The sequence below is a fragment of the Copidosoma floridanum genome, unplaced genomic scaffold (assembly GCF_036245765.1).
Source record: "Copidosoma floridanum isolate Cflo_tuat_1 unplaced genomic scaffold, Cflo_Japanese_pri ptg000007l, whole genome shotgun sequence".
NCBI classification, from domain to species: Eukaryota; Metazoa; Arthropoda; class Insecta; order Hymenoptera; family Encyrtidae; genus Copidosoma; species Copidosoma floridanum.
Window position 1 is genome coordinate 11636478 of NW_028321884.1, and position 26905 is coordinate 11663382.

General features: G+C 32.6%; 1 protein-coding gene across 5 annotated transcripts in view; it reads right to left on the reverse strand.

Moving 5' to 3' along the window:
• Positions 1–6433: 6433 nt before the first annotated feature.
• Positions 6434–26905, reverse strand: part of step (cytohesin steppke) — a 129123-nt gene continuing 108651 nt past the window's right edge. For all 5 annotated transcript variants that reach the window (XM_089588528.1, XM_089588527.1, XM_089588529.1 and 2 more), the window contains 5 exons: positions 19174–19785; positions 15278–15389; positions 12354–12581; positions 10515–10584; positions 6434–10275 (listed from right to left, as the gene is read on the reverse strand). In XM_089588528.1, the coding sequence (XP_089444654.1) occupies positions 10188–10275; positions 10515–10584; positions 12354–12581; positions 15278–15389; positions 19174–19785 (1110 nt within the window). In that variant the 3' untranslated portion in view covers positions 6434–10187. The remainder of the gene's footprint in view (positions 10276–10514; positions 10585–12353; positions 12582–15277; positions 15390–19173; positions 19786–26905) is intronic.

A 26905-nucleotide genomic window follows, 5' to 3' on the forward strand; every position in this document is an offset into this window, starting at 1 on the left:
GTACACTCCTTGGATCGCACATAATCGGAGACTCGCACGCAGACACCTTCGTGAGAGAGAAAGACCGCGGGGAAGCACACAGACGTGTGTGGTGCGGCTCCAGCGGCCGCCAGACTCGTTCTGCCACTTGTTGTTGCGATATTTGCGATTCACGGGAGGAAAAAGTAGGAGGCAAGTGTGAGCCAAGCCGCGGTGCAGTGCAGAGTATGTTCGGCTCTCGCGTATATAATATATACTTTGTATTTGCACGTCTGAATTGCGTGGGGGAGAAAATTTATAAGAAATTGCACCATTTTTATTGTATTAGGGTTTTGATTGGGTGTAAAACATAGGAGTGGGGTGGAGAGTTTGTGATAATTTTGTTCCAACAAGTTCATGTAATCGTGCGTAAGGCGCAAAATTTTTGTGATTTTTATCTGCTTGGAAGTGGGTTTGAATGGTTAAAACAGACAATATGGAAGTTTAATTACATGCTGAGATGAAAAAAAAAATTTATTTATTGTAAATTGGTGTAATTTTATCATTTACAGTACCTTTTACTGTTTTTACAGTGGAATTTCGCTTGAAAAAAAATTTTTCAATGTCGGAATACCACTAGTTTAGTTTAGTTTAGTTGTGTTCGACGCACTACTTTTTCATATGTTTATTCTTCTTAATTTTTCTAAATTAATAAGTATGGGGTCACATGATTATTCAACATAATGTAAACAAATTTTTTATTCATAAGCATGTATCTTCTTTTTATCAAATTTATATATTTTGATCTTATCTTTAAATCATAAAATTAATTATTGTAAGAATTGTTGATCTCAATACGTTACGTATAAAATCTTTTAAAAGTTTTATTTAATTAATTTGAATTTCTGTATGAATAAACTTTATTTATAATGACCATGATAAATATCAATCTTTTATTTTAACTTTGATTAAATCAAACTAATAATTTATCGAACCGAAATATGAAGTCGATTTCTAATTTCTTTATTTTGCACATACAGTTTGAATATTTTTTTTTTACTTGGGAAATTTTGTTCCTTACCCTGTGTGCATAAATAAAAAAAAAAAAAAAAAAAAACTGCAACGTTTTTTGCTCCGTACATTTTTAAGTACATCCCGCATTGGTATTTCCCCGACAAATCGAACATTAATTATTACTATCCAATTACTATCGTGAAAATTTTTAAGTCAGTCAGGTTATCATGCATTAATTATTTATAGTTGTTGACTGTATGAGCTTTATAAGACAAAAATAATAATATAAAATTAATTATCTTGATTAAAATTGTACAATCTCTAAAAAATAAAAGAATCATGATAAGAAAATTATTATTTAATCTTTACAATGTAGGTTGAAAGTATTTTTAAACGAAGGATGAGAATCTTGCCTTGTGTTTCTTTAATTTTATTGTTCTATTTTTTTATCTTAGTACTAGCGAAAAAAATTACATTTTTATGTTAAGACTCAGTATAAAAAGTACAAATAATAAAAAACTTTTGCTTTCAATTGCGAAGTATTGTCTCAATTCCTGCAAATGTACGTGAATTCTTATCTTACTCTTCGTGAACTTATCTAAACCTTTAAAATTGTTTCAACCAACGACAAAACAACTTATCAGTTTATACCTTGCTAATCATGTTACGATACGTAAACAGATTCGCTTCTTCGCGAGAGTATAAAATATTTTTCAAGATGTAATACGTAAAAAAAACAAAAAATTTCCTAATTCTCAAAAAAGTTTTTAATAACAGCTCTACATCAATTCGACTACAATCTGGCAGTTAAATAATAAAAAGTTATAAAATTTAGTCAAACACCCAACGGCGGAGTTTGGCGGGTAAGACATGCTTTGTAATTAGTTTTAGCTGTAATTGTGGTTGATTCTTTTAGTATAGTAGGAATAGTTACTTACCAATCAGATATTATGCTTTTTTTATTGAAAATTAAAAGACAACGAATGTTTGCGAACACACATTTTATTTTTCACACCATCTAAAAAACGATATAAAATTCAATACTATAGAAAATAATACAAGTTCAAACCAACTTATTTAGAACAAGTGGCTAAATTTATGCAAAAAACAGAACTTTTACACACAAGACACGACTGCTACAACTTTCACCAAAGCAAAAAGTACTTATGGCTACAGCATACATCGAAATGTAATCGTTTAAAAAAAAAATCTGTGCTCTGATCAGACATTACCGGTATGATAACGCGTTTTTATAATTTTATGATGACAATATCAACTATAATAGTTTACTTTGTTGATTAGTCATTGTAATAGTTTTTTTTTATTTCATCATTTAAAGGGAAGATACAAACCAAACAATAATTATTGTTATCGCCAATGACTATAAAGGCTTAACCAAGTGACTAGTGAGTAATCCTTTAATTGATACTGAAAAAATTTTTTCGAAGGTTGTACTTTTTTGACATAGACATGTTATTTTTTTTAATTAAAATCATGAATAATTTGTACTTTTTGTTAATATAACTTTTCTCAATTCTACTCGAATCTAATTTGTTAAACGTTTATATTACGGGAAAAAAAGCATGTCATTAGCTGTTTTCAATATTGTTTTTTTTTTTTTTAACTCAAAACAAAACACGATTATTCTTGGTCTCTGGTGCTAAATTAGTAAAACTATAAAGCTCCTAAGCTGCACAAATGTATAACGTACCGCTAATCAGTAAATTTAAAAGGGAACTAAGAATAATCCTTCTTGTAGTTGTTATTAGTTATAATTATATTTTTTACGTAAGTTTGTGAAAGATTAATATACATAATTTGCGAGTTTTGTCTTACGGGCTGCTTGACATGGCACATTGAAGACGTATTTTTTTTAAATTGACTATGGCCCGTATATTATAATAAATAAATGAAAATACACAACTTTGAGTTTGAGATTTTTTTGTTAAATTTTAAATTTTTTCTACCATAGGCAGAAATAAATTTTTTAATTATATTTTAAAGTAATTTTGGCACTACGATCGTCAGAATTACATCCTAGATAAAAATCGTACAGTACAATAAATTGATATCTAATGAGATACGAAACTTTTCTTGGCCAAATACAGATAAAAATTTTTCTGTTAAAAATGTAAAAACTAGCAAATTGTGGTATCGACACAAAACCCAATTGTATGGAAATTTTTGGAGATACTCTTATTTAATATTTGCATAAACACACATACATACATACATCCATACATATGGACATGCACTAATTCACATTCTTTGTAATACTAAAAACATATCCATATGAGATTTCAAATTTGTTTTATACCAAAAAAATAGATGATTTATGAGTGGTTTGGGTTAACCACTTTTTGCTGTGGCTAAAATGTACGAGACTTCTACTATGAAGCAGTCGTGCCTAAATATTGTATAAACACTCACAAAAACTAAGACTAGAACAGTAAAAACAGAAATAAATAATGGCATTATAAAAACGATTCTGCTGGCCATACAGAATATTCTCAAAACGACGAATTATTAAAAAATGCATTATTGCCTTAGATTGCATTAGATCTTTGGTTATTCAGGATTTTTGGTGTAAATGCCATACTTCAATATCCTAAAAATGACTAGAACGGATATAAAGAGACGAAAATCAGTGCAATATTGAATCGAAATGAAGAACATCGTCAACAGAATCCAATATTGCTGCATTTAAAGCTGCCTCCAATAAGTCTTCCGTTGGTTCTGCATTGTTATCCTGATTATTAGCGTAATCCCTGAGCGCATCACGCTCCTCCCGAACTTTATCACTTGGCTGCTCCCATTCGGCATTCATACCCGGTTGCGGGTACTTCTTCAAAAATGCTTTGCATTCATCCTGCCATTCTTCCAGAAATATATCATTATTTTTCTCGCATATGTTGTGTATTATGCAACAAACTGCGATTATTTGCGGCGCCACCTTGTAACTTAAGTCCATTGGCTGACTAAGAATGGAAAACCGTGATCTCAACCTCGTGATTACTGAATTCGCGTGCGCACGAATTTCCTCGAGCTTTGTATTAAAAAATAAATCAGAAATCGTCGCGGGTGGGCTGTAATTATTCAACAACCACGAAAATAATGGTCCTTGTGCTGGACCGACAATTTTGTAGGATACATTCGTGCCATTAAAGTTACTTTTTGCCTGCAAAAAACAAAGTTGTCAATGCTATTATTTTATAATAAGTATAATGTAATAGACTGCTTTTCAATTAACTTACGGGTGGTATGACTTTTTTCCAATATTTGTAAATATTTGAATCGGCAAGAACGGTATGAAGCTCAGCAGCACCAGCATGTCGAACGCTGACATCTCTAAAACTGATGTCAAAAAGATTTATTATTATCGATACATCAAAAACTGAACAATGGAATTTTTTGGTAAAATATCAAAATAAACGCACAAGTTGTTAGAATCCACAACACTTTGCAATACGAATGACGCATAAAGGCGTGCATTCAAAAACTGATAATTCAAAAGTAGCGGCGATGATATGGGTATGTGAACAATCGTCATTGTTCCAATTATTTGTGGTATCTTGTAGGAACACTCATAATCTTTGGCCATAAATTCAACTTCTTCTTTCTTTGGCATACTAATAACGTCGTGTAGCAGATATTTATTCAACGCTATTACACATTTATAAATAATCTTGTGGATCGTTGTCTTGTGGATTTTAAATTTTTTAGAAATAGTGATGTAATCCGCATTGGTTGTTAATTTGAAAAGTAAAACGGCCACCTGTTTTTCGACCTCAACACCTGAAAATTGAAAATACAGTTATCATGATGTTTGTTTGTACAAAAAATCATTTAAACAACGTGTACTGCCTCACCCTTGCGTAAATAAATATCATTGTCATTGGATGCTCCTATTTTTGGTTTTGTGTATGGCATTAAAAAATTGACTAAAAATAAATAAGTCTTTCTTGAGCATTTAAGATGTTTCAGACATTGTTCATTGTTGTAATTTCCTTTGACAAAATCACCCCACCAATCACTTTGACATTCTTGCGTTTTTTTATTTGACTTTATTTTTACTGATGACATCTTATTAACATTGACATCTAAAAATGAATATTTTACTTTAAAATAAATTTCATACATAAATTGCTGAAGCTATCAAATAGATGAGTGAAATCATGCTTATTTGTAATAGAAAAATTATTATATTTATAAATATTAACTACTTAAATTTCGTACACTAATTAATATCCAATAATATAAAAGTAACAAATAAATATTTACTTCGTTCGTACAAACATTAAATATTCTGATTATTTAAAAACTTTGATGCACTGTGAAATTTATCACAGACATTATACACATATACATATAGATAAAACACTGTAAAGGTTAGATTTTCATTTACTAACATGTCTGGTGCTGATTTTAAACGTATGTTCTGCTTCTGGTGTATTAAGATCACATTTTTAATTAGGTACTTAAATTATTAAAATATTTTATTTTGTTAAATTCATAAGTAGAATTTTTTATGAGTAGTGACAACTGTAAACCATTTCGGAGCCATTTGCTGAAAAGCTTTACAATGCTCGATAAAGTAGAATGCCTAGATATCATTCAGGGCTGTAATATATAATGTATGAGCTGGATTGGGCCTGAGCCCCAACCATTTTTGGGGAGAAACCCCATAAATTAAAAAAAAAAAAAAATTAGTTTTTAGAGCAGACCAGCAGTGAACTGAAAGCCAAATGCTTAAAAATGTAAGTATAAAGACTGCTATATACACAATTAAGATTTTTAAGAATCTTGGACGGGTCTTGTAACTTAACGTATTTTATTTTTTGATAAACTAGTGTATGAAAATAATCTGGATAATTGATAACAAGTGTTATTCAATATTGATCATATAGAAAGAGTTTTTCTCACGTATAAATAACCAAAAAAATATTTTTCACTGTATTACCAACAAATTGTTTGAATAAAAAATATTTTTCTTTATTAGCTTTTAAAAAATATTAACATAAAAGTATAACTGTAGCCTAAAAAAATATAATAAAAAAATTAAACGATAGTAGCTTGAATTTTTGAAAATGACTTTTTGTAGTTTGTCAACTTCAACAGAATAAGTAGTACTGTTTCACATATTATTTTTGTATTTAAAAAATGCATTAAAATTGAAAAAATATACATTTTTACTCAAGGCAATTAAACTTGCAAAGAACTCATTTTCATAAATATGCTTCAATTATCTCAAATCTGTTAAAAAGTCTGCCACTAAAACAGGTCCCTGCAATCGTTGGCTCAGGTCCTCAAATGATGATTACGTCCCTGTATCGATCCATTCAAGTCATTTGCAGGTGCGAAAAATACGAATTTTTTACAATTAAATAATTATTTAGTACATTCTCTACAGATAAAATAAATTAGGAATTTGAGGACTGATGAGATGATAAATAGAAACAGATTTTTATACGAAAAAAATATTGTTTATTAATCGCGTTTAAATATTTTCTTAGACGCTCTTTTAATCGGTACATATCATTTCATTATGCATACAATAACAACCATTAAATAAAAATTATAACAATTTACAGCAAAATGTACAAATTCATTGAGACAAATATACACATTCTTTCGACTGTACATCACCAGAGTAGATTTTATTTTTTTAATTTCATTTGTTTTACGTAAGCGCGTCACTCGTCTCTGCCTTTCTTACACTTTTAACTCTAAATTTTCATTCACACTTTCTCATGTATTGCACCAAATGTCGTTGTTCGCTCTTTTTTGGACTGTTCAAATACTTTACGCTATTTTTAAATTGAATTATTACTTCGAGGAAAGACAATGGAAATCAAAAGTGATGATGAACGAATTAAATTTTTGGCAGGAATACGTCGTTCAATATAAATATGTACAAAAAATTCTCGCAGAGACGATCGCCATGGAAAGACTTACACAGCGAGATTCGATTCTACGCTTCGTATCCACTCATAGTAACGCAGTGACAATTTCAGTCAGTTATGTAGATACGACAAAGGTCTTGGAGAAAACAAATATCTTACAAAAAAAGCGTTCACGATGAGACATTATTATGACGATTACGGCACGTTCACACATGTTTTTATTTTTGAGATCAGGTGCATCACTCAGAAATTAGCGTTTACCATTTATTTTCAACAACACTAAGCAAAATCGTACTAAATCATATCCATGTGCCCAAATACTCTCTATAATTTTTTCTTATCCCGTACAATTGTCAATTATTCTACTCAAACGAGTTGACTCGTTAAACTCGTTTTTCATTCAATTACTTTACTTTTAACCTATGTGATGCTCTATAAAATTTAAATACGCGTGATCGGGCTTGATCAACTTGGAAAAAAAAACGAGTCGAGAGAATGTCATTCTCTCGATTAAATAGATTTAATAGATTTTTACGCTAAGTGTTTATGTGGTGAACTTACAAGCGCTACGAATGATCATGGGTTTTAATGAGTTACAAAAATTAAATAATTTAGTACTGCTATGACATGCGTTAAAGTATCTTTTGTAAGTTCACCTACCGAGAAACTGCAATGTATATAAATTTTATTTTATTTACATAAAATTTTGTCCATTTGATTAAATTATAAAACAACACATTTGATTCGAAATTTGTACAACTCTTTACCATAGATGCAATTATATTATAATGTTCCTGCGGACGTAAGAAACAATTAAAAATAATATATAAATCTAATGAATTGCAACAAAAACACAAATGACGTAGGTACAAATTTATTCTGCTGATAGATTTTGTAAAAAGCTTACAGATACCTTCGAACCAACTTTGTTCATAAACTTATTTTGTTACTTGTTTCGTGCAACAATAAGCTTACGCATAAAGTAAGCAGCCCAATAGATGGCCATAGAAGATACCGAAGAATCCATACCGAGCCATCTTTTGTTCTGTTCCTCGCATTTGTATTATTAATAAGGCTTTTTCGATGTGCGCTGTTCACGCTTATATTATAATCGTCGAAAGGAGAAAAGTACCTGTTGCTAGTTTTCGCTCTCGCAGTGATTCATGTCAGCTGCAGCGACTAGCTTCGGAAAAATCGATCCAAAAACGCGTGCAATCGCGGGAATTTTTTCACGTTGACGATCAAAGCGACACAAATTATTTTAATCGTGTTTTTCAATAATTTCAAAGTATAAATGTCGGCCCTTTTTATACATTTTTTTGGTAACAGCTTGTACTTCGAACCAAGCTACATTTTACCGACTGAGCCTTGACAATCATTATACATTATTTTACTTAATTCTCTCACAAAAAAACCAAGTTTTTTAACCGTTAAATAATTTAATTAATTAATTCAATAATTACGCAGTTTATCAATCGATTTTTCCAAAATAAAATATTTATTTCTAATTATACATCATAATCATACTTTTCTCCAATTAAATCGTAAAGTTTTGCGGAAACTTTACTGTAATTACGATAAATATGTACATGAATATATTCAACTTTATACAATATTTTTCAACCCATACGGGAAAAACTTTGTCAGTGATCCTATATGGGGTTTTTTTTACGAAATGGGTTTAACAGTCGGTATGGATGTATTTTTTTATTTATATATTTTATTATGCATAACTTTATTTAGGGAAAAGAATTTACTCTGAATTTGGTCGATTAGACTATACTTTATACATTAACTGTACAGTGAAGCGCACAGTCACTTTTCCGAAGAATCAATTACAAGCACAATGAACGGATCGGCTGATTTTGTTTCTTCGTTTAATATATAGTACGTACATATGTATATATATATATATATATTTTTTTTTTTTGTGTAATACGAAATAAATACAGGGCTATCACAAACACGCATACTTTGCCTCTTCAATGCTTGTACCATATTTTCTTACTTCAATATCGTATATCAGTTTTTTCCAATTAGTTATTTTATTTTATTTTGTTATTATTATTGTTATTTTTTTTTTTTGCAACGAATTGACGATTTGTTTGTTAGTGTTTTATTACAAAAATTTTAATGGCAGCCTTGGACAAAAATTACTATTCATCATTGATAGCAAGACCGAAAACTCAAATAATTCACATTTTGATGCACTGATTTGGCAACGAACATGATTTTGTCAAAATAATTTTTTGAATTTAAGGCATGTCTACTATTCCTGTAACGCCGCTAATCCAATGACTGAAAAAAAAAATTTTCAATAGTAATATTCTCCTCTAAATCATGTAATCTGACGAAGCTCTCGTCACTTGTGATTTCAATAACAGAAAAATTAAATAACTTTTGGATTAACTCTAAAAGTCATGATTCAAATTAAATTGTTTACACAAAATTTCACTTACTTTGGAATCAACTAGTTGCACGACTAAAACCATATTAAGGCAACAAACAAATGAACAAACAAATTTTGACGATTTGCATACGTGCTCATGGCGACTGAAAAATCACCTAATTTTGAATAGTTTAAAGCAAAGACTGATAAAAAATAATTCCATTTGATTTGTTTGAAATGCAGTTAAGCTCGCATGGAAAAATTTAAAAAATCAACATCTTTGTACCCGCAAAAAAAAAAAAACTCTGGCCAATAAAAAACGGAATAAAAAGGATCACGAAGCTACTAAAAATGACGTGAAAATTGACAAAAAAAATCAGTTGACATCCAAAGTATGAACAACGCGTCTACGTCGGAAGAATTCGTCATCAACCGAAGCTCACACCCGCACGTAATCCCCCACCCCTCTGTATCTTCATCACACCCTCGATTTCCCGTAAAAAGACAAAATCTCTACACATGCACGATGATGAAAAAAAAAAAAAAAAAAAAAAAAAGGAAGAAGCTAGTTCCCTGCCTAAAAGCCTCTCGTCACTTCCTTCCAACCTGCACGAGGTACAACCACCTCGTATCGATCCAGCGACGTGAACGTGGTGGTAGTAGCAGTAGTAATACTAGCAACACATAGTGCGAACCCAAGAGAGAGAGAGAGAAGAGGAGAGAAAAGAGGGTCGACGGCACTGACATCCTCACGCGGGCGAGTCGACCGACGTTCCGCCAAGGATAATGGGCATGTCCTCCGGTCTCCTTCCGCGCAGGGCGCTTGGACTTATACGTGCATCCACGTACGGACAGTCTTGTTTTCGTCTTTTGGTTACCTTTCTTTCGCCTCCTTGCGGTCCTCGCGAGGACTCGGGGTTACTCTAGCCCTTCGAGTGCACGTTCGTTTTTTGGGCCTTTTTTTTGCGGGCCGCCAACATGTCGTAGAACGGGTTGTGGGAGATACTCTGCCTGCAAGAGTCAAGGTACGGTCAGCCGATTCTTTTTTTTTGTGATGCTCGGATTTGCCGATTTTACTGGATAGACTTGGTAGGCATTTTTTATTCAAGTCTACAATCGACTTTACATTGACATTTTCGTACTCGATTTTTTGCAAGATAAGAGGTTATTGGAATTGATCGCACGTATAGGGATTGGGTAAAAAAGAAATACACGTATGTATACATTTTTTCAAAGCTAACTTTACTTACCGCACGCACTTGATCCACTCGTCTTTTTCCTCATTGGTTGCTGCAGACATTCTATAAACTGTGTGCTTACCTGAAAAAATTTTTTTTTAACTAAGATTGTAATCTACATTTTTTTTATATGTACAATTTTATTTGAATTTTAAAAAATTAGGTGGCTCCTCCCCCTGCACGCTTCGAACACCAACCCCAAAAGTTTGATAAAACGTTTCGTTTCCTAAATTTTTCGAGTATAATGATCCATTGAAATAATTAGCTTTTTTTTTTTAAATCTTTTTTTTTTCGCACACAAATATAAATTTTTTTATGACTCAAATTCAGTTTTGAATAAAATCTTAAACATGCTCTTGTAGAATTGTTAATATTTTAAAAAGAACAGTTCAACAGAGCAATCAGATAACGTATTGTATCATGTGTGTCGAGTACATAAATAAATTTATTGTAATTATTTTTTTTGGGTATTTTGTTCATTAACACTAACAATAAAACACTCTACAAAAATTTCCCAACAAACAATGTACGATATTTTTCTTTGGAAATTAAGTTAGTAAAAAAATCTTCCTATAAAATTTATTTATTTTTTTATTTATTGAAAATTCTTGGGCCTAATTAAAGATAAGTAGTGAAAAAATATCTAAGATGCATGTAATACAATGTATATAAATGAAAAAATTAATAATCAACCCTACAATTAAATATTATATTTAATATATTTAAAAATTATACGTTTAATTGTATACGTATTTTTTATCACTTATTTAATACTTTTTTTAATAAAATAAATTTTTAAAAGTAAAAAAATGCCTCAATTAAATAAGTTGTATATTATAAATTAAATAAATAATAATTCACTAAATAATTATAATTTCTTTTAAATATTATATAATATTTTTAAAAACTATACATTAAATTGTATAAGTATTTTTTATCACTTATTTATTATTTTTTTAAATAAAATTAGTTTTTAAACGTAAGAAATCCCTTAATTAAATAATTTGTCACGTACTATATCATAGCGTGTATATTATATATTAAATAAATAATAATTTACTAAATAATTGTATTATGTTTTAAATATTATATAATACATTTAAGAAATTGTACATTTAATTGTATGCATATTTTGTTTCACTTACTTAATATTTTTTTAAATGAAATTAATCTTTAAAAGTAAAAAAATGCCTCAATTAAATAAATTGTATATTAAAAATTCAATAAATAATAATTCACTAAATAATTATAATTTCTTTTAAATTTTATATAATATATTTCTAAAAACATTCATAATATTGTTTGCGTATTTTTTATCACTCATTCAATTTTTTTTTTTTTTTTTAATACAAGTAATTTATTAAAGTAAAAAAACTGTGACTACTAAATAAATTGAATGTTATATATTAAATAAATAATAATTTACTAAATAATTGTTATCATTTAAATGTTACGTAATATATTTTTAAAAATTTACAATAAACTGTATGATCATGTTTCATTTGATATTATTAATATAAATTAATTATTATAAATATATAAAACGTTTGAATAAAAATTTCAATAATTTTTTTTACATTTTTTAATAAATTCCTATCACTAAAAAATTTTGTAAGTATTGCATGTGTCATCAATAGTAATAAAAAATAATTTTTGTCAAAATATGAAAATAAAATAATAATAACAATAACAAATAAATAAAACAACAATTTTTTTCAAAGGTATTCATGCCCCAGTTTAACAATAATACACACACAAAAAATCCACAAAATTAATAATTTAAAAAAAATTTTATCCCCAAACACTCATGCAACCCATAACAAAGAATAAAAAAGTTCTAAAAAAACGCACCCTCGACGACTTTTCCCTCGCTGTCCGTCTTGCAGGCCTTGATGAACTCGGTGCCCGCGGCGTAGAGTTCAAAGCAATGCGGCTTGTTTCTATCCTGGACCTCCCTGACCTGAATGTTCTCCAACGGAATGATGCCGCGTGGCTCCTTGTCCGTCGTGTACTCGAAGTAGTACAGGCAGTTGTCGTTCAATATGAACCAGCGCCTCTTCCAACTTTTGTACCTTCCACCTTTTTTTTCAATCCAAATAGTAATAAAAAAAAAAAAATATATGGTTGCGTTAGTCTAAGTTGAGCTGATAGTTGTTGTTGATTAAGTTCAAGGGCAGGAGGGTGGAACATTATATTGTATGCATTCGTGGGGTCTCTACTACTACCAATGCACAAGTGCAATCATCAAATAGTTGATCAGTTGATTTTTTTTTCTTTGATTTACAAACAAACCAACAAACAAATGAACAAACATACAAACAAAGTTAAAAAACATAACAACACACTGATAAAGGTATATCCACAATGGTTTTTCATATATATTAAATTACCTGCTGTCTCAGGTCGGATCAGCAAGTGTGTTTGCAGATAGATAGAGTCGGTATCGACACAAGCGGCATATAATAAAACGAGAAACACATTTTTTTGGTTTTAGACAAACGAAAGAAGAAAAACAACGCACGCTATTTTTTTATAAATATAAAATATGAAAATTTTTTTTAATATTATATTATGGTTTAGTCACCTCGTATGAGGTATTCATACCATAATATGTACTTATTATATATACCATATATTCGTAATAGTATCTAATAAAATACAAATAAAAAAAAAACTATGATATGGCGAATGACAAAAAAAAAAAAATAAATAAATAAATAAAAAGACAGGGATGAGATGCATGAGGTAAAAGTCGTGCCGAATGCTAATGAGGTTCGTTTTATTTCAATACATGCGCGCGCTAGAGCCCATCATCAGGTATAGGTACTACCTACATACATTTGCACATATACACACGCAAGTGTGTAAACGTGTGTATGTATATACACGTAAGATAAGCCGAGAAAATAGTCGGAGAGTCTGACCCGAATTTCCTCGCCCGGAGAACTCCTGAACGTAACCAGCGCGCCCGCCCTCCACGCACACATATATATATCTGCGTACTTTGAGCGCGAAAATTCCCAGACACTGCGTACGTGTTCTCTCTGACTTGTTTATTTTATTTTTTTTTCTATTTTCGCACTTCCCGTCTTAACGAGTATAATTCGAAATTTTGCGGGCAAACGTCTTATTTTCAGTCTCGACATTAATGATCGATGAGCACTGGGGAATCCCAAAATTATGGGACTGGGCGAAAATTACACGCGACACTTGTTGCGAGCGTGTAAGGGTGACTACCTATTTTCTCGGCTTCGTTATAAATATACACTTTACTGCAGTAGAGGCTCAGTGTCCTAGATTTGCGGCTGAACGCGCGTACATTTTATTTAAGGCGCGCCGTAAAGCTTATATGCACGCTTTACGCTCTCGGAGGCAAACGGTACAAATATACAATAAACGGTTGCGCAATCGTACACGCTAAGAGAAATGAGGTATGACAATCCCATTGAAAATTATTTTCGTACATGCAATATGTTGTATTGTCTGATAGACAAACTCATTGTTACAGTGGCTTTTGTTAAGTCGAGCTCTGTTTTTTTTTTTTTTTTTTTTTTTTTTTTTTTTTTTTTTTTTTTTTTTTTTTACTGTAAAGCACGGAGAGAACAACTCGAGGAGTTTTTATACCGTCAAACAATTGATATAACTACTCAATTATTACGGTGGTTTTTCCATAATTTTCCACAATTTTTACTCCTTTTGCGGTAATTTTTCTTTCAGCTTACTTTTTTCTCTGAATTTTTTCCTTACCAGAATAGTTATTTCTACTAAATACAAAAATGCTTATGTTAATATAACGGTCAACAGGTCAATATTACCGTAGTTTAAAATTTACTATAGTTTTTATTTCTTCGTATTCTTAGAATGGCAGTCTCACGTTTTTCATTTCTCTCAGTGTTAAGGACAGTTTTGCCTCTTCGACATAAAATAAACTCGATCATTTGTTTTGAATTCATTATCATTACCGTGGGCTTTGAATACATACTATAATCATTCGTTGTACGATTTTTGTCGGACTCATTTTTACTGGTGAATTACAATGTTAATATTACGTGGATAAGATATTTTGATGCTGTGATGAGAGATGGGAATATATTACTCTAAGCAAGTAATCGTTACTCTAAAAATTCAGTACATGTTAGTGATAATATAATACAACATGATGGCGAGGGTGAAAGTGAGAGAAAGAAAAATAACTTATTAAGCTACATCGAAGTGCGTGTTGTACGAGTGATAAGCTCATTAGAATTTGGTAAACAATACTCTATTTTTCGGCGGTCGACGCACAAATTAAGCAGTACAGAACAAATTCCACCACTTGCGAAAATTAAAAGCAACAGCGAAATCACAAAACAGAAACATAGTCACAGTATTTCAAAAGCGCAACGTTACAAAAAGCAGTACTCATACTGTCGACGAAAAAGTATGGAATATTTGGTAAGTCACGTGTACGTGAAATTTCGAGTTATCGGTCATAGCCTACACACTTTTTTGGCAACTCGAAACTTACCATCGTTGCGTACAATCGTGAATTAATTTTTTCCGACGATAAATCAGATACGCATAGCTTTTCGTTTTGAGCAAACTCGAGCTTTTTCAATTTAATTTTTACTCGCGCCTTTTTTTTTAACCCGAAGTGAGCTTTTGTAGAAATCTATCGATTGATGAACGCAGACTAGCAGTAAATGAACGTAATGAGCGCGAAGCGAGAAAAAAAAATGGTAAAACAAAAATAAAGCACAGGTAAGAAAGGTAGATTTGGCGGTGGGTTTTCTCACCTTGTTTCCAGAGCCAGCCCTCCTTGTCAGGATTAAAGAAGGTATGCATCAGGTCGTTGCCATCGTCCTCTGGTATTTTGAAGGGCTCTGTTTTTATGCTCTCGTAGAGACTCTGTGAATGTGAAAAAAGGTGATTTAGTGGGTATTCGGAATTGAAGGAGTGATCGGATTTTTATATGATACTGTTGTTTTTGTGTAAGGTACTATGAAGTTTTTTTATTTTACTTTACAGATTAAAATTTTTTGAATGTTTTATTTATTTATTTTTTTTTTTTTTATGAAAAAAAAAATCAACTTCACAGATGTTATTACTACAAATGACTGTCGAGTATTTATCCAGGTAACGAGAAGTTTTTGCAAACACCAGGTGATTAGTTTGCTTTGAAAAAACGAGTGCACGTAAAAAGTAGTTACGTAAGCTGTGAGATAAAAAAAAATTTTAGTCGTAACGAATGTAACGATGAATAATGACGCAAAATCATTTTAAAATAAAACAAAACAAAAATACACTTGTTTTAGTGCATTCGATTAGTAGAGTAATAAAAAGCTCTATATTTTTATACAACCGGCTGACTTTGACATGTATACTTTTTCAAATATCTTGCATTACGATTTTTTTATAAAAATGTAATGTACTCTTTGATCAGAACATTTTTTTTTTAGTATCATTTACAACACAATACCTAGCACAATTTTTTTGATCAAAAATAAATTGTTTAAAAAAAAATGATAAAAACATATCAAAATATTTTATTATCAAATCATATTCTCTAAAAGTACATCACGTTATTTTTGGCTCGTAAATTTTTAAAAAGTTTTTAGTACTTAAAGTATTTAGTAATTAAAAAAAAATTTTAAATTTAAATAGTACTAAAACAAACTTTCATCACAAATAATGCATTACATTTTTGGAAAAAAATGTAATTTCGAAGTATTTAAATACCTATAAAATAATTTGACTGGGGTCTGACAGCCAACTATACCAAGAAAGTATTCTGCCATCACCTTATATATGTTCATGGTAAGATGTCATGGACCGACTTTATAAAATTTTTGTTGTCAAAATTATTTGCAACTATACATTCTTGGACTGCTTTAAAATTAGCTGATTTCGATAAATCTATTTCAGACAACGTATATTTATTATATTAACTACTGACGCATTATTTGCGTGCGCACGCAAGAAAAAGAGAGAAAGAGAAACGGATCTATTTTCACTCCACGCATCAACAGATTTTATTTTGATAGTATCGAAAATAAATTAAACTTTTTTTTTCTTCCACACTTCGATGGAGAAAATAATTGTTTTCGTATTAAAAAAAAAAAAAAAAAAAAAAAAAAATATGTTCAGCTCACATACAATAAACATTAATGTCTTTACGCCTGAATCAAAAGTAAATTAACAAATCCGCCGTGAACAAATTAGTAGGCTGGTGGAAAAAATAAGTTTATAACTTTTTATTAATAATTTATAATTTTTTTCAACTTTTACATGCAACACAGTGCTTAGAAAAATTTACAACAAAACCAATGATAATTTGGAAGGAATAAACAATTTAGAAAAAAAAAGAGTTCAATTATTTAAAAAAAGTATTTTGACATACTTTAAAATAAAATTTGATGCATAAAATTTATTGCACTGATCTTTATTGTGAGCAGTGGCAAAAACAAAATTCAAAAAAATAATGCACTATTCATGAAAAAGATTTTTTATGAATAGTTAAGAAATCCGTAAAATAAATGTACCCGAGTATGGCAATTGATGATTAATTGTTAAAATAGAGCCATGCAGTCAACAGCCAAAATTTCACCATCACGTGAACTTAGTCAAAAAGTAAACTCAATCGCTTTTTCTGAAGTGATAATATCTTGCATGCCATTTTCACGCTAACTCCAAAGTTACATGGCATGTACCATATACTCATACTGCCTAGCAGATGAAACTCGTTAAAAAAGTGCTTGGTGGTCTGACAAAACATTTTCCATCTAGTTTTCAAAAAATTTTAAAAAGGATCGTTCGTTTTTTTTCCGTCAGTCCTGGATAATTAATACATTTAGGCGATAAATTTTACTTATTTTTACTTTTAGCCATGAAAAAAAAAATGTATACGATGTGTTTCATGTTTAATTTTATTCAATTTTGGTATATTTATCGCCACTTCTTCAAGACCAAGACTCGTTTGCTTATTATGTGTACAAAAGACTTGTATCTACCAACTGAGCCACGCCAATTGGCTACCAACGAAGAAAAATATAAATATAAGGAGAACAAAAGCAGCATCGCAGGCCAAAATGCAGTTTTTTTTCAATTCTTCGACAAAGTAAATCACTTGCGCTCAAATATTTACGAAATTAATCTTCACGACCTAATTATTTTCTCTTCTCGCACCTAGGCCCTCAATCGCAGGGGGAAATGAGGTATGCAAATAAAAAGTTTCCGTATACGTAGATCAGAAATGTATAAATACACATACAGGTAGAAAGTCCACACGAATCCTCGCGTGGGTGTATTTATCCGTGGGAGTATGCGTGTTCGTGCTTGCCCATCACTCTATCGTCTTTTTTTAATACCAAGTTGTTACTTTACGCCACTTTCGCGTGATTAGTTTCCCTTCGACGTTTACGGCGAAATTGTATTTTCCTTCTTTTTCTTTCTTGATACGCTTAAACCTTTTTTTCCCCTTTTTTTCATGATAAGTTATGGCACCTAATATCGTTAATGGAAACGGCCGTGCATGGGATTTCAAGAGGCAGCAAAAACGATGATTCGGCATTCGTTATTTCTCTAGACAATACGCGCATCTGACGCTGCTGGCTTGTCTCTTGCTAGGTTTTTTTTCCGATTTTTCTCTTGGGAGTATCCGTCTACTACGGGTAAGAATTTTTTTTTGTAATATTTGCAAGCTCTTTAGTTATTTTTTTTTTAGCTTTCAAATAAGCGTTGACGAGCACAGAAGCGACGCGACAGGAGGATTGAAAAATAAAAGACACAAGAAAAATTGTAAGATTCTTACTGGAGGGAAAAAAAAAAAAAAAAAAACTTATCAGTAAAAAAAGACGAAACATTGTGGTGACTATATTTTTTTGTGAACTCGATCCTCGTATTTTGAGTATTAAAATTAAGTTGGAAACTGAAGCTGTCTTCGCAATGCTAAATGTAGAAACAACGAATTACTCCTCATTCACGAAAATTCAGAATATTATTCGTAATTATTAATTTAAATAGCATTTACACAGTTGGAAAAATAAATATAAATAACTCAATAAAAAAATCTGTATGGGTTTTAAAAATGTAACCGTCTTCTATTTAAAAAAAAATTTTAATGATAAATTTTTTCACTTTACTAGTTCTCCGACAAAAGGTTTGAACAAAATATTTTATTCTTTATTAGCGTTGATTACGGCCGACCCTTTTCTACCTGATCTCCGAACCATTGTAATTTTTTACCAAGAGCACTAAATCAAGCAAAATCTATTTTTAATCAAAATCACTCGCTGAGAACTTAAATGTTCAAGACCCATCAAGGATTTTTATTATTCACCCTGGTTCGTATATAAGCATTGCCAATGGCATAAACATGAATCAAAAATTAGCAAAGAAGTTTGATGTCCTGAGTGTGAGGTCTTATAAGATCGTTCCGTAGGTTACCATTATTCATTGTACTCGTAGAGTGCAAAAAAAACCTCTCCTCATAAAAATCCCAGAATTTGCACACCATACTCGTGGGTTCTTTGAAAATTGTCTACGTGTCACCAATGCAAGTTTCAATATCGAGTTACACAAGACTCAAAGAGCAGCCGCAGCGGTAACAACCGTACACATAAAAAAATTCGCGTACAGCTGCAAAAGTGCATGAAAAAAAAAAAGATAAGCATACGGCATGCATGATACCCACCACAAGCAGCTCCCTGGGTAGATCGCCACCGTTGTTGATGCCGCGATTCATATTGATGAACTGCTCGACGCTCGGCTTGTCCTTGACGCTCGGATTGTGGAGCGACGTGTTGAGCATGATTATCGAGAAGCTGAGAACGTAGCACGTGTCCGTGTTGGTGAATATGTTGGGGTTGAGCTGGCAGTACCTCTGGGCGAAGCACTCCATCATGCGGTCGATCTTCTGGGCCTCGCCGGGAAGCCGGAACGACCACAAGAATTGCCGTAGCGCCTGCACGAGTATCAGATCGGTGAAGTCGTGGAGCTCGACGAAGGCCCGGAGCACGCGCTCGTTGAACTCGTTGCGCTCGCCCAGGTAGTCGCCGATCGCCGTCTTGTTCAGGCCCTCGCCCTTGTACAGAAACTGGGCCACGTCGTCCGGGTTGGCCGTCAGCAGGCCGTTTTCGATCAGGTACTCGATGCCCTTCTTCGGATCCATGTTGAATTTTTTTCGGCCGATCGACGTCTGTTTGGCCTTGCTGTTCGACAACTTTGTCGCGTCGTCCGTCGCAAGACCGCCGCCCTCCATCGCCTCCATCTCGGCCACGACCTCGCCGATTTCATCTTTTAGTTGCTGAAACAGGACCGGAGAAAAGGGATTGGGATTTCTTTACTTTTTCCTTTGTATACGTAAAAGTGTGTGTAAAAGTAGCATGTCATTGAAGTTCCTAAATTTTTAGAAATGCCTGGAATTTTTTAGTGATGCATTCAAGAAATGTTATAATATCTATAGATAATGCTGAAAAAAAATTACGTTTTTTTTAAGAACACTATATGTGCGTATGAATTTAAGAAATATTTTTTCCAGACGTATATTTGAGGAAAAAAATTCTTTTATTCCACAATTTATTATAGACTCTTATGGGGGTCAGTAATTTAATTGTATTCAAACTCCCTGGTAGAAAATTACTACATAAACTGGCTAGAAACTCGTCAACATATTATAAGCCGATTGACGCATGTACGTTGACGAGTTTCTAGCCAAATTATGTAGTAACGTTTCTACCAGGGCTACCATTTAAATAAATCAAACTAAAAAAAAAAATTAATTAAAATTAATTAATTTTTAAATTAAGCTATTTTAAGAGCCTTTATTTAATTGTGGAATTAGATAATTTTTTTTCTGAAAAATACGTCAGGAAAAAGATAATTTCTAAACTCATACGCACACGTTATATACTTAAAAAAAAAAATATTTTTTTTAATGATATCTAACATTTTTTAATAAATATTCAGTTAAAAATATTAAATATTGCATTTAAAAAATCATTTATTTAATTTAATTTAAATAATTATCCGGCCGATATCAACCACATAAAAACGTGTAGAGTTCTTATTTAAAGTATGTTCGATTATTCTTATTTTAATGAATAAAAAAAATTACTTCCAAATCGTGGCACGTATTCAAAAATAAATTGCCGCAAAACTGTTATTTATTTCCGAAACTAAATTTCTGCACGTGAATACACGATGAACTTTCTAAATAGCCTTACTCCAAACAAAAAGCAAACTTTTCTCTTATTTTTTTTCTCTCCCACCCACTGTTACCCCTCGATCGTTTAAAAATAAAAGAAAGTGTACTGCACTCCTCTAAGTGGAACGCGCACACCTTGGGAATGATAAATAAAAAATCAAGTTGGCTGCATTGAACCCGAGATTCCTAAGACTATATATAACAACTACAATTACACCGGAGAAACCGTTGAAAAAAAGAAAGTGCGAAATAAGTTCTCAAAAGAGTACCGCCGTCACTTCGGTTATCGTACTGTTACACCACGCGTGTATAAGTTGCCACTTTGGCACAAAAACAATGAAGGAGTGACCTTTCGTTTGGCTCGAGCTTTCAATTATGAGCAAACGAGCGCGAATTCTCATTAAAATTAAAACTCGTTCTGCGGCCGCGTAGGTATATGTATGCGAAGGGAATTGCGCTACTAATCGAGTTTAAAAGAAAAAAAAAGTACATGCACACCCAAGGGGTACACGCCCGCACTGCGCGCGACAATCGAGTTTGAAGTGAAGTTTTTGGAAATCGGAAAAGAGCCGAGAGGGCTTATTAAAAAAGTTGGAAAGAATTTCGTCGAACTTCCCTCTTTGGTTTAATAGGCCGCGCTGATGATATTACGGGAGATATGTTTTTTTTTTCTTTTTTTTTTTTTATTGATAGAGAAGCCAGTCGATGTTTTGTTATTTTTAATCGATTTATACATCGCAATATAAATTTTAACGTTTATTGTATTAAAAAAAAATATATATATTTATTGAGTCCGAATCATAGTATGTAAAAAAATCTTTCATGAGTCTAACAATTTTACAAAGCAAAATCGTTAAAAGTTTCATAAAACATATTTTTCAACGCTACTTCAAGTTATGAGACAAATTTAATATCAAATCAAAAATATTCTAAAATTACAAATGAACTTTCTCTCTATACGTATATAAGCAAAAATTATTGAGCATAAGATTTGTTGGCACATGCTCTGCTCCGATGCGACAGTGATGACGAAAAGCTCAATTTCACACTGTATATGTAAAGACTGTCCTGCGTGTTAATATAAAATATAGTTTTGGCACCTGAGTTTAATTTCCGCGCTATATATACATCCTCCAAAATGTTGGCAGCTGTTATATTGCATGCGTGTTTTAACGCATCATATATGCATATTAAATATCAAATATGACGGCAAGATACAATGTAAAATGACAAAAAATGCGGCTAAAGTATTATGACAAAGTGTAGCTTTACCATGAGATTGCCGTAAAATTAAGTATACATGGCATTATTCATATTTTAATTGTAACTCACTCTAATTTTCCCCCTTTTTAGAAAAATAATTACTTTAGTTTAATGTAAAAATTCCCGTTTTTGCGCACATCCCATGATTGTACGGTATAAATTACAAATATTTATGTTCTCTATGACAAACAAAAATCTCGCGAGATAAACGGTATTGGATTTATTGTATCGGTAAAAAAATTACTTTACATACAGTTACGAAAACTGTATGTGATACCTTGTAGGAATATTTTTAAATTTAAGTTGTATTCTTCTCCATTAAAATCAAAGTCACCGACTAATCTTTGCCATATTTCAGGTATGCAACAACGATTGCAAGATGAAAGAAAGATTATGCCAGAAAAAAAACCCTGTAATTATTAAAGCACTTTACCTTAATACAATGAAGTCATTACGCGCAATAATTCGTGAGGTGCTCCATGTTGTATATAAGTAAAACACGCAGTCCACAGCCATCACCGCCAACACCCACAACACGATCGAAAGGAAAAGCAAAAAAAAAAAAAAGACGACAACCCAAAAAAGAGAGATCATCAGCCTCGTAGTCACAACACACTACCCTATTATACGTTGAACGTGCTCCTCCCATATCCAGCCAACGACCCGTTTATTGTAGGTATACGTGTTGGTATAGGTGTGTATACGTGTAAAGTGTATATACTTAATATAAAAGTGAGCGAGGGAAGAGCGTGTGCAGCGACTTACGTTTCCCGGACGACATGTACATATATGCAGTACGCCGGATACGAACTTTCGGAGGAAATAAAACAACCAAAGTTCGGTAACCCTTTACTCATACGTATAGGGTTTTTTCTTCTATTATTGTAATATTCATAGTATACGTGGGGGATCCACCTTTTTTTCCAAAAAGATTGATCTCATGTCTAGTGGAAACAAAAAAAACCATATTCCATTTCAAATGCACACGGACAAGCAATAGATTTCCTATCGCGATTCCCCTACAATAAATCCGACTCTGATGCGCTTTCGTTCCAATTACGGGAGATGAAATTGATTCATCGAGAATAAAAAAAAAAAAAAAAAAAAAAAAAAGAAAACTTTATCCCATCTCATTTGATCGCTGACTAGAAGAAGTATATATACGGACAAAAAGGAGGAAACAAACACCGTACACTCTTAAGGGTAGTGATTTACGTGCTGTGCGGGGATTCCCCCCTTTTTGTGATCCCTCATGATTGAAACGCACTCTGTTTTTTTTCCCCTCTACACTATTCGTGGAGTAAATTGTTTTGGGATTTAAAATTTTATGTAATCGTGTTGGCCAACTTGATCCAGCGGTGACCCTGTACGTCACATTCAAAGAAGTCACGCCCACGCAAAAAAAAGGACCGCCAAAGAAAAACGCAACGCTTCCCCGTGTCGTATCGATACGTGAGTGTGCGTGCACGCTCGGATGGGTTATGCAGCACAGGATGTACAAAACGACGAAAATGACAGGAATTCCCGGGAGAGAATCGTGGGACAGGCGGCGACGACGACGGCGAGGGGAAAGAGACATTTTTTTGACGTAATAACACACATAAGAGCGCGGTGGTGGTTGGGCTGCCTGGAATGCAGGAGCTGATAAAGAGAGGAAAAAAAAAAATAAGAAAGAGACGAACGAGGACACGCAGTGATGTATGCGTGCAGTGCATATATTTGTGTATGCAAAAGATGATATGATACGTGAAACGCAGAGGGGAGGAGAGAAGAAAAGTCAAGGAGATGATGAGGAGTGTGAGAGGAGCGAATTATACGGTGCTTCTTCGTTTCGTAGTCGTGTTATTATGCATATAATGTACTTATACACGGGTGACGGCAAGTGGATGGGGACTTTTATCTTGTAATACGTATCTCTTTGCAATACAATGCGCACAAATTCACGTGCATCTTCTTTTTCTCTTGCTAATGAATCCCGTAAGAGTACCACAGGGATTTCGATGAGAATCCCTAGAGACTCCTTCGTGTTTGCCGGATAGAATTGCAAATGGTGTCCTCAATACTGTACTCAAAGCACCCCCAAACCCCCTAAAATATAAAATATAGATATTTGAATGGAAAAAATTCGGATGATAGTTTTACCTAAATTATGAGCATTTAGAAAAATGAAAAAAAAACTATGATAAAAAACAAAAACTGATGATGATTTTACATAAATTTATAAAAAATAAATGTAACCTTTGTCACTCAGTGCATAAACGAATTATGAGTATTTAGAAAAATGAAAAAAAAAAAAAAAAAAAAAAAAACTAAGGAGTTGAAAAGAAGAGCTCACGTAGACAACAAACGCATCAAACATCAGACACACTCGGCGCACCCAATACGCGCTGAATAATGCATCGAAGTCCCCGTCGTCAAAATTAACATGCACGACCATCAGCCCCGAGAGAGGAGAAAATTCAGAAAGGCAAAAGCGCCATTATAACGACCCCGATTTTCAAAATGCTTCCCCCTCCTGCACTTCTCTTTTTGTGAGTGCAGCCTATAATTTCGCGACCCCTCGTTTTTCCTCGTGGTGCACAGCACACGCAACTCGTCGTCATCGTTGAATCAAGTTCCGCGAATGACTGTTTGGTACACGTGATGCGGGGGTGAGTTTTTTTTTTTTTTGGACCTCATTAATCCTTAATTATCGAGGGGCTGGGGGCGCTCTCTCGTTCGTTTTAATTACAAGGGGGTCATCGGAAACATGGTTATAGTGTGAAATTTTAGCGGATCCGATTGCCTAACGTTATAATTAGTTTAATGAATAACGCCATCATATTTATTTTCATTTGTTAGTAAGTTATACATGAAAATATATATAAATAAATATTTTAAGCTACTCAGCCTTTATAAAAGTGAGAAATGAAAAACTGAAAAATAGTAATTATTTCACCTTGAGCACGTAATTTTATAATTTTCACTGGATCAATTTATATTCAACACAATAGGGCGGATCGCAGGTGTCGTTTCCATGGCTGGAAATATATCAAAAACAAACAATAGCTGCATGGAAAATAGCAGCTGAAATTTTTTATATACTCTACACGATACCACCACTTCATCGTACCTATATTTTTTCGCGTACCATACAAAAAAAAAAAAAAAAAAACGATAAATCATCGACAAATCCTTTCACGCCTTGTGCCCGTATACGCACAATGGAGTCTTTTTGCTCTGCACGCGTGAAAATTTTCTTGCTAAAAAAAGACAAAAGTTCGTCCCGCACAAAGAGACTCGCACCATCGTGTGCAAAAAAAAAAGCAAAGTACGTTACAACACTTTTACGAGGTTGCGCCAAGTTTAAAAGAAAGCGTTGCTGAGAAAAAAAAAGAACATAATAGTGTAATATTGATGTTAGTACACAGCAGTTTGAAACACAAGTGCACAGAGACAATCATCGACGTCATTACATTCAGCCCTTAACGCCGAGGCCGTATTTAGGTGCATAATACATGTAGTGCGACGTTGCAGACCCGCGTTACGTACCGCTAAGCACGCGATTCTTAGCCACAGCATATACATACGTAATGTCCGTGCACGCGACCTCCCTCCCTTTTTTTTCCCTCCTCATATCCAACATTTATACGTAACAACAACAACAGGCGAGGGTGCACTTGGCCTTCGCTTTTAAAGCATGTAGTAAAAAAAAAAAAAAAAAAAAAAAAAAAAAAAAAAAAAAAAAAAAAAAGAAAGAAAGAAAGCAACATCTATGGGGTCTCGTTCCGCCAAGTGCACTTGGGGCAGAAGGAAATTTGCGATAGTGTATAAGAAAGGGAGAGGGATCAAACGAGTGGAGGTGCAATAACGAGACTCGGGGAGGACTGCGATATTCGCGGCTCGACGCTCTGCAAGTTTTGTGTATGTGTATATATACATGTACACTTTGCAGTCGTTAGTGCGAGTGAGTATAGTGTATATTTTAGGGGGACGGAAGTTCTGCATTTCTTCGAGCATACTAATTATTTGGGATTTATTTACTGGGGCTGAGGATTGTACTGTTTTATGGCTTTTAAATTTTACCCTTTGTATGTGTCTACGTCTTTTTTTTTTTTTTTATATGTGCTCGTTAATTGTGGATCGATGATAATAAGGCTATTTATACACGTGACGTCCGCATGTTGAATGTGAGATTTCGTGATTGTATGTTTCCAAGGACAATTAGGACACGGTTGGAACCGCGTCATATCTATATGCAAAATGTCGTGCAAAACAAAATTCCTTACATGTCCAAACCGAGGTCCAAACAATAATTTTATATATTTTTATAGTAAACAGTAACAGAGTTGCGTATTTACTAAGAATGAGACCCTTACGAAAACCTAACTCTTCAATCCTTGTGAGGAAAAGTTTTTTGATATTAAATAATTTGGTTTCAACATTCACCTATTGACGAGAAAAAAAAGTAACTCGCGTAAGAACGGCTTACATTCCTACAGAAAATGGTTTTATGAATTCATATACGCATTCACAAGAATTCTGAGCTGGGACTTGATAAAAGAGACGAATGGAAAAAAGTTTTATTGAGCAATATTTTTTTTTATTATTTAATTTTAATTTTTTTTAAATTATTTAATACATAGTTGTTTATTAATATGGATAGGTGATAATCATTCAACTTGATTTGCTTTATGACTAATTTTAGGCATCATTTTTTGTTAGGCCATTGTACCATAAACCCATATCTGAAGACTAATAAGTTTGCTGCCAGCACAAAAGCAAATGTAAAAAGAGAAAAATCAGGTAGGAAAAAATAAAAAGGACATAGTAGACGATTGGATCAAACAGAGACAATTGCGTGTAAAATGAAAGTAGAAAAGAAAACTGTGAAATGAAAAGAGAAGAGAGAGTGATAAAGGAATCCCATCATGGTAACACGAAGAACAAAAACGACGGAAGTACGCGAGAGATATAC